General features: G+C 52.0%; 1 protein-coding gene across 3 annotated transcripts in view; it reads right to left on the reverse strand.

Moving 5' to 3' along the window:
• LOC146854936 (uncharacterized) overlaps positions 1-7,863 on the reverse strand; it is a 253,605-nt gene extending 245,742 nt beyond the window's left edge. For all 3 annotated transcript variants that reach the window (XM_085652353.1, XM_085652354.1, XM_085652352.1), the window contains exon 1: positions 7,689-7,863. In XM_085652353.1, coding sequence (XP_085508479.1) covers positions 7,689-7,830 — 142 coding nt within the window. In that variant the 5' untranslated portion in view covers positions 7,831-7,863. The remainder of the gene's footprint in view (positions 1-7,688) is intronic.
• Between the last annotated feature and the right edge of the window lie 1,393 nt (positions 7,864-9,256).

Here is a 9,256-nt window from a genome sequence, read left to right on the forward strand (position 1 = left end):
GTGTGTGCATCTGTGGCCGACATCTGCTTCCTGAAGTTGCAGCGTGGCTTGAATTTTGTACATTTTTTTTTTTTTTGAAAAACCTTTATTGACACAGCAGTTATGTACAGTCACGGGCCTACAACCTCCGAGGCCGGCCGCTAGTATGCAAAAGGGAAACACAGTACAGCCAACAAATGAGCAACCTACACGGGAGGGTGGCCAACAGGCCCACAACTAGACTCCATCCAACAAGAAGGTTTTGAATTAACATTTTATGAAAAAGAAACAACAAAACAAAACTAAAACCAGGCATGGAAACTACATAAGCAGGAACTTGCTCTCACATGGGGGGGGGGCAGCCGCCACTCAGCGGCACTATAGGCAAAAGTTAGTATTAGGCGAGGCAGGAGGGGGGGCAGGGAGAAACCCAAGTACCAATTCCAGGAAGGAACAGGAATAGCCGAGCTAAGGGGACAGAGCTACATCGGAAACGATCACCAGGGGGGGCGTGCATATATCTCCGCGGTAAGAATTCCATTTTTTGGGTTTGCCTCTAGCAACATACACGGTTTTCTCCCGGAACATGCACCAATCCATGTTTTCTCTCCATTTTGACACCGTAGGAGACCTACCCGAGCCCCACAGCTGCGCGATGTCCCTTTTGGCTATCATATTGCCCAGAGTCACCCAGCGCTCCTGGGCCGCGTTACAATCAGTCGGTTCCCACACATTCAACACACAGCGCCGCCGGGAGTAAAGCCACACCAGTGACCTCCTCCATCACTGCATGCACCCTAGTCCAGAACCGGACAACCACTGGACACTCCCACAAAATATGGAGAAAGGTACCAAGCAGGCCACAGCCACGCCTACATAAACCATCACTCGAGTAGCCCAAGCGAAGCAAACGGGGACCGGTAACATAGACCCTGTGTAGTATCTTTAACTGCACAAATCTTAGGCGAGCGGGTATGGCCACTTCTCTCGGCGAGGCTATAGCCGCAACCCAGTCCTCGTCATCCAATTCTAGGCCATCCGCAACCCATACCTCTCGCAGGCGGGTGAGGAGGTCCGCGCGGGTATTAATCAATTTTTTATAGATCAGGGAAATGGTGCTGTCTGGCAAGTAACCGTCAAGTATACGATCTTCCAAGGGGGAGGCTTCAGGAATATCCGCCGGGGTCGGAAAGGCAGAAAGCAGGGCGTGGCGGACCTGCGCGTAACGAAAGAATTCCCTATCGCTCAGGCTATATTCGGTCCGAAGGACATCGAACGTTTTAAAAGCGCCCTTTGCCCACAGATCCCCCACTCGGCTAATACCGATCGTGTCCCACTTCTCAAATCCCTTAGTGCGCCACAGCCCGCCCAACTCTTCAGAGGCATACAGTGGAGTCGCACGAGTCAGGCGGCCCTTCCAGCCCGTAGCAGCAGTGGCGCCGTGCCATGCGCATACAGCATTGTTCGTGGGGCCCGTAAGTTTAGTGCGTCCCTTCTTGGAGTAAAGCATTCGATTGAAATCCCCACCCGGCAACAGTAACTTATCCATCTCATACGCGGGGTTCAAAACTGGGCCATACGTCCCATGGTTCACTGCCACCAGCTGGGACGCCCAATAATACCTTCTGATATCAGGAAGAGCTATGCCACCATCGTACCATGGAAGAGTCAGCTTAGCAAGAGCGATACGTGGTCTCCCATCCCACACCAGCTGTCGCTGCAGGCTTTCCACCTCCCGAAAATACCGTGTAGGCACCACGTCCAGCGTATTCTGTAGGGCATACAAAAAACGTGGCAGAGACATCATTTTAAATAAGGCCGCCCTGCCCAGCGGCGATAACGGAAGCCTCCGCCAACGAACTACGTCAGCCCGAAGCCGCTGAAGCGGTGGCAGCAGGTTCAGAGAGTAACGAACCGCTGAACTCAAGGAGACGTGAATGCCTAAGTATTTAAATCCAGACTGAGAGATTTGAATCGGACAGCCGCGAGGGAGAGGAGGGGGGTCGCCAACCAACACATATACACAGGACTTGGCCCAATTAATAACAAGCCCAGAATTGCGGCCAAAGGAGGTCAAAACATCGAACAACACTATCAATGATTTCCGCGGCGAGGTGAGGTAGAGCAAAATGTCATCAGCGTATAGTGACACACGGTCCTCAAACGTCGGAGACCACCGGATACCCGCCATAGAGGGCTCCCACCTCAGCCACGCCGCCAGGGGTTCCAACGCAAGAGCAAAAAGAAGCGGGGACAGGGGGCAACCCTGGCGGGTACCTCTCCCGAGCACAAAGGGGGCAGACACCCTACCATTCACCACCACCTGCGCCAGCGGCTCCACATACAACAGTTTCACCCATTTAATGAATCCGGGTCCAAAACCAAACTTGGCCAGTGCCGCCCAAAGATACGACCATTCCAGCGTATCGAACGCCATTGTGGCGTCCAAGGACGTCAAAATGGTGGGCTCCTGGAGACAATCGACTCTTGCGAGAACTCCATGTAGGCGCCGCAGGTTCAACGCGGTGTTGAGATGCGGAATAAAACCAGATTGATCCGGATGAACCAGGTCGCCAATTACAGTAATCAGTCGATTTGCCAGGACCTTCGCAAGAATCTTTGGTTCGGCATTTAGGAGTGAGATAGGCCTATACGATGCACAACAGTCTCGCGGCTTACCCTCTTTATGGAGAACCACAATAGTTGCAAGCCGTTGGTCCAGCGAAAGGGAGCCTACCTCAAGCGAGGCATTAAACATCTCAGGGAGATGAGGCGCCAGCTTCTCTGGACGAAGCTTGTACAGCTCGATCGGCAGGCCATTCGGGCCCAAGGCCTTTCCGGAGCGGACCGCGCGAATTGCCAGTGCTATCTCATCATTCGTCAATGCCGCATCCATCAAATCTCTGTCGGAGACAGAGAGGCATGGCAATGTAATATCTCGTAACAATTGGCGAGAGTCATCCTCCGGCCTATCCGAGACCGACGTATAGACGTCACGCAGATGATCTGCAAAACAAGTCACTATCTCTCCGGGATCTGTGACACTCACACCGTCAGCGCGCACAATCACCGAAACCACACGATTCACTCTTTCGCTCTTTTCCAGCCACGCAATCAATTTTCCAGCCTTGTCACCCACATCATACAAGCGCCCCTGCTGTTCCCGACTAGTGAGCTTGGCAGCATTCGTAACCAGCGCCCTATAGTCCGACTGCTTAAGGCTAAGGGCGTGAAGTTTCTCCCTCGTGACTCCCCACCAAGAACCCCTTCCATACTAGTTATGTCAGACTCCAGGTGCACCACCTCTTCGTTTTTACGCTTTTTAGCAAGGGAGATCAGGGATAGGGCCTGCCCACGGATCACCACCTTAAAGGCCTCCCACAATGTCAAGGCTGACGAGACGGAACCCTGGTTTTCCGCCAAAAACCGGTCCAGAGACTTCACCAGTTGGGCACGAACTGTGGGGTCACGGAGATACCAGGGGTTAATCGGTGCCACCCTCCCCCCAGCCCCCAAGGCAATATCCAAGTGTAGCAGCACCGGGGAATGATCCGAGATTCCACGAGCAAGATGTTTAACTTCCCCAATCATTGGGGCTTGGGCAGCCGGCATCAGCACATAGTCCAATCTAGACAGGGAGCCGTGGGCCCCAGAGTGAAACGTAAACTGAGCCAGCCCCGGGTGCATCGCTCTCCAACAGTCAACCAGTCCCATAGTGTCAATAAAACCACCTAACCAAGAATGCGCCCCAGGGAGGTCTCTGGGCGGGTGTCGATCCTCTCTACCAGACACAACAGAGTTGAAATCCCCACCAACCAGCAACAGGCCCTCAGGGAGCCCGAGCAATAGACCTCCCAGATCCGCGAAGGTGGTAGTCTGCAACCCAGGGGGGACGTAAACTGAAACCAAACACAAAGTCTTACCCTCCCACCGGCCAACCAGCACTACGTAACGCCCCCGATCATCGTGCTTCACCTCGTCAATTTCCAGTGGGAGAGAGGCTCGGACCAGTATGCCTACCCCTCTGGATCCAGTGGTAAAGCCGGAATGGGCCACCAAACGGTAGTCCCGTCTATTCAATGCCTGACAGGAGTTGCCCACCAAATGCGTCTCTTGTAGGAAGACGACATCCGGAGAGAGACGCTTCAGATATTGTAGCACCACCCCTCGCTTCACACGGTCCTCCAAACCATTGACATTCCATGTTAAAATATGCAACCCCCTACCCCCCATCCCAACCACAACGAACATCCCACCCACTACGAGAGCAAAAAACAGAACATCGATCACCTGGTATAAAACAAACCTGAAACAACAACTCCCCCACCACCACCCCCCCAACTCCCGTAACACACCCCCCCACCCTGCACCCCTGCACTAGAACATCTAGCCACCCCAACTCGCAGTGTGCCTGTCGCCCCGACATAAACCTAGTCTACGAAAAGAAAGAAAACCCCCTAGAGGAGGAAGAGTCTCACCAGATACCCCGCAGCCCCCGGACACAAAAGGAAGGGCAATGCAGTCCCATGTACTAGGTCACCCCTGACCAAAGTCTGAGTTCAACACACGATTAGCCAGGAACCATAGTTCAGTAGTTCACGGGTGCTCCGCCGAGCCACCTCCGTCGTCCTCGGCCCGCTCCTCTCCCCCGCGTCGACGATGCAATGTATCAAGCCATTCCTCCACCGCATCAGGCCGGTCGAAAAAGTGGGTCCGGTCCTCCAGTTCAACACGAAGCTTAGCCGGGAAAAGCATGGCGTACTTCAGTCCCATATCTCTTAATCGCCGTTTCACAGTCAGAAACCCCATGCGCTGTTTTTGGACCGCCTGAGTAAAGTCAGGATAAAAGCTAACGTCCACGTTCTCATACTTCAGCGGGCCATTTACACGGGAGGTCTGTAGGATGGCGTCGCGGTCCCTAAAGTTAAAGATCCTGGCGATGATGGGTCGCGGCGGGGCCCCCGGCTTCGGCCGACCCCCCGGAACTCTGTGGGCCCGCTCCACCATGAAGTATTTACTGAGGCCCTTTGGCACAAGGTGGTTCAGGATCAGTTCCTCCACAAAAAGATCCACTGACCCATCCTCCGACCTCTCCGGCACACCTACAATGCGCACGTTATTGCGCCGTGCCCGGCCTTCAAAATCCTCCAGCCGCTTGACCGAAAGGTCGGTGAGGGCCCTCAGACTGTGAAGCTCCGTCTGCAGGCCAGTAACATCCTTCGTAAGGCCCGAAGTCATGAGAGCAAGCGAATTGACCCTGTCGCTGGTTTTCGAAAGGTCCGCTCTGAGTAGGTTAACATCAATTGACACAGTGTCCAGCTTGTGGGCCAGAGAGTCAAACCGCTGGCCAACCGACTCCTTCATGGCGTCGATGGCACCTATGACATCGTTGAGTGTCAGTTCCGCCGAGGATGACGGTCCCTCCCGAGCCACCTCTGCGAGCCCACTCGGACCAGGAGACCCCTTCTGATGGGCATACCGATCCATATTATTCGTCTGCACATAGCCACCTCTCCGGGTAACCTTGGGCCTTAGCTTGTCCCCGTCTAGTCGGGCCGCCATTACACGGCCGGGGAAACCAACTCTTGGATGCCCGTGTGTTGTAGTGGTTCCCTGGGGGGGGCACACCGCAATCAGTAGTAGACAGCTCCCGCTACCGATATCACCCGCCGGTCTCCGAGCTGCTCAGATGTGGAGCCTCCGCAGGCGCCCGCCCTCCACGTCACTGAGGAGAGTCGAAAGCGAAAGTGAAACCCGGGGGGCACGGGTCAGCCCGAAGCTCCGGATCCGTTGTTGTTCAATTGGGACGGGGAAGATGCCAACCCGAGTCCGGGGCAGCGCCGCGGAGCAGGCCTCTTTCCCAAAGACCGAAGAAGTAAAGTTCCCAAAGTCCGATTTGAGTTCTGAGAACAGGAGTATCCTCAGCGTAAGTTCGCCCGTAGTATTCCTTCAAAATATCAGGATGAAATCCAGGATAATCGTGGGAGGCTGCGTGGACCCCGAGAGCCCTGTGCCTACGCGTCCATCATGGTTGGGCGCTAGGCTCCTCCCCCCCGAATTTTGTAATTTTCGATGGTGACATTGTCCCCTTAAACATTGTGGAAAAATATTAGGAGTCGTTGAAACAGCGATAAAGGAAGGGGGGAGGGGAGGTCAAACTCCGGATCCTAAATGGAAGTCGCAGAAAGAAGGGAACTGGCGTCACTATGCAGGGGGTGGCACTGCTATGCCCTGTCACAGCCAAGGTGATACTTACCTGCACGATGCCACCTGTCGCGCATGGCCACACTGCTAGAACATTCTGCAGAGCATGACATCTTTATTTATTGCGCTGACTTTGGCACTTCATCAAAATCCACTCACGGCCCACAGACTGGCCGCGACCCACGGTTTGTGAAACACTGTTCTAAGGTGAGGACTCTGCAATTAGAAGTGTCCATCAGAAATGCATAATACAGCGAGTCACGCACATTTACAGTCTTTTCAGCACTATGTTAGGAATTCGGCAACTTGTATTACTTTATGCAAAGCCTTTGGCGCTGCTTTCATTAGTGTGTCACACGCAGGTCAGAGCGCCCTCTGGTATGTCACACATGTGGAAGTGATCCCTGTGGTATGTCACTTCAGCAGCAGTTTGTTCTCTAGTATGTCCCACTTTTGACACTACACCATGCAGTAAATCAAACACTCACAGAAGCACTCTCACTGCGTAAAGCACTCCTGCATCTACCAGCGCAGATGTCACACACTACCAGACTGGCAGTTACACACCACCGACAGCACTCTCTTCCCCCTTACATATTAGCTGACACAAACGACTGACGCACTTTCACTGACCTGTGACTTACTACTAGGCATTCTCACGCCCCTCACAGACTAGCAGTCACTCAAAACAGAGCCAGTTTCTCATTACAGACAGCACTCTCACATCCCTCTCAGGATAGGAGCTAAGTCAGTAGGTTGGCCTTATAACTCAAAGCGCCTCTTAATTGCTTGGTTGTTTTGTTTGTTGTATTGTGGATTGGCGAGTTGGGTGGATGAGCAGATGTGTAACGATGACTGATAGGTGCGTGGACGAATAGACGCGTGGCTGCATCGATGGAAGTATTCACACAGGTTCTGAGGCTAGACCTATTGGCTTTGACAACGCTTGTTTCATATGCCACTCGTTTGGCAGTGAATGCTCGAATCTGTAACGCGCGGCACAGACCTCCATAATGCCCCACCTTCTATAGTGCGTCCTCCATTATATGGTACATATGGCATTGCTTCCTGCGAAATGTCACATTTTGAGCAGTGCAGCCTCCACTAAGTCACATTTTTGGCACTTCACGCACCATCCTTGATGCCACATTTAGCAGTGCAGGCTCCACTGTGTCGTACATTTGACCGTATGCTGCACAATATGCATCTTTTACTTTGTGCCAGATGTGAGAAGTGCTCCTGCCGTATGGCACACATTGGGCGGTAGGTCACGTTCACGGCAGGGCATGCTACAGCATTCACACGCTCTTAATGTCACAAACACTGGCTACACATCGGTTCGTCTCTACTGAGGTAAACAAGTGATTTTATAATGGGCTGGCATTTGTAAAATAGGTAACTTGCGTTGTAGAGCTTAAAGGTCCGTCTTTGCTGCGAGTACAAAGTGAGATTTTTTTGTGCCCACTAAATACTAAAATATTTTAGAATGCTTCTGTATTACTTACCCAGTCGTGACTGTGCCATGGAGCATCCAACAGAGATGAGAACAAGCAGCAGCTGTTTCATTTTAGCATTTTCGGACGGCATGACTGAGGAAAACTGATGACTCAAAGCAGAGAGCAGCAGAGGGAGCTCAGGTGGGAGCATTCATTCAGACCTGCACCTGCTCTGGCGCCAGAAGCCTGCTCTTACTCAGCAGGTGACCTTGCGCAGCTTGCACGCGCCATACCGCGCACTCACGCGATTGGCCTATTGTCACAGGCAACAGCTGCAGCTTTCCCAAAGAGGGGCCTGCGAACTGGTGCTCCCTTCAGTTCGGGGAGGGGGGAGGCGGGAGCTGGTAGGAATGGAAAACAATGAACTCCTGGATCCCAGAAATGGGTGGCAACAGAACGGGGGTTACCTCACAAGGGGCAGGGTCATGAAAAGCAGGGTCTGACAGTCAATTTATACATTTATGTTTTTTTTTAAAACTACCACAAAGAAAATTTGCAATAAGAACACGCGTGGCAGTACATCTGTTCTTGCCGATTTGATTGATCACAAACATGCTGCATTTTAACATTTTTAACAGGGTCAAAGCATCCTCTTCAGAGGTCTTTGTATACTCAGTAATTTTCAGGGGGTTATAACAACAGTACGGTAAATCTGCGATGAACGCACTTGTTGAAGAGATCTGTGTTTTGTCTACCCTCAGTTTTGGCAATTTGTATTTTATGTAGATAGCTCAGTGGGTTACTGCTATTGTCACAAAGATCATCCTTTTGCTTCCGCAGTTCATACGTTGCAAACCTTCTACCCTAGCAATAGTGAGCCACGACCCATTAAGTCTTTGCATGCACACTGTAAGGCATACGTTTAGAACCTTGTTGTTCATTCTCTCAATCTTTCATTATTCTAAGCAGGTTCCCCGTACTAGTTTTTTTCCCTAAACTGTACAATTGTTCCACAACTGGAACCCCTTTAGGCTTCCTGTAAGTCCCTAGTAAATGGTACCCGTGGTACTTAAGGCATTGGGACTAAGGACTGGAGCACAAATTGTGGCACCCTAAGGGGACCCCTCACCAAGCTCATGCAAAATTGCCACTGAAGCCTGCGTGTCCTGGTGCAGAGAAAAATGAAGAGTGGTCATGGCCCACAGCACTGTGTGCCATGCCTGCAAAACACTTTATGTGGTATAGGTAAGTCACCCCTACAGAAGGCCTTACAGCGCTAAGGCAGGGTGCACTATACCCTATGGGTGGCCATATCTGCATGAGTGGATGTGTCTCTGTGGGTTTAAGTCAATTCTTAGATATCACAAGTGCCCAGGGAAGCCATAGCGAGTACAGGAACTGGACACTTGTGAATCAATTCCCCAGCAACATGATGGCTTTACTGTACCCCAGATTTTGATACCAAACATCTTGTTTTAATAAATCCACACTGATGCCAGTGTTAGATTTATTAGGAAATGCATTTAGAGGACACTTAGAGGTGATCCCTGAACACCTACTGACTACCAGTGTGTTGAATGACTGGTCTGGACCAGCTAGCCACCACTGATGAGTTTCTGACCCCCTGAGGTGAGAGC

Source organism: Triturus cristatus, chromosome 4_1 (genome assembly GCF_964204655.1).
Source record: "Triturus cristatus chromosome 4_1, aTriCri1.1, whole genome shotgun sequence".
In the NCBI taxonomy this organism is placed as follows: domain Eukaryota; kingdom Metazoa; phylum Chordata; class Amphibia; order Caudata; family Salamandridae; genus Triturus; species Triturus cristatus.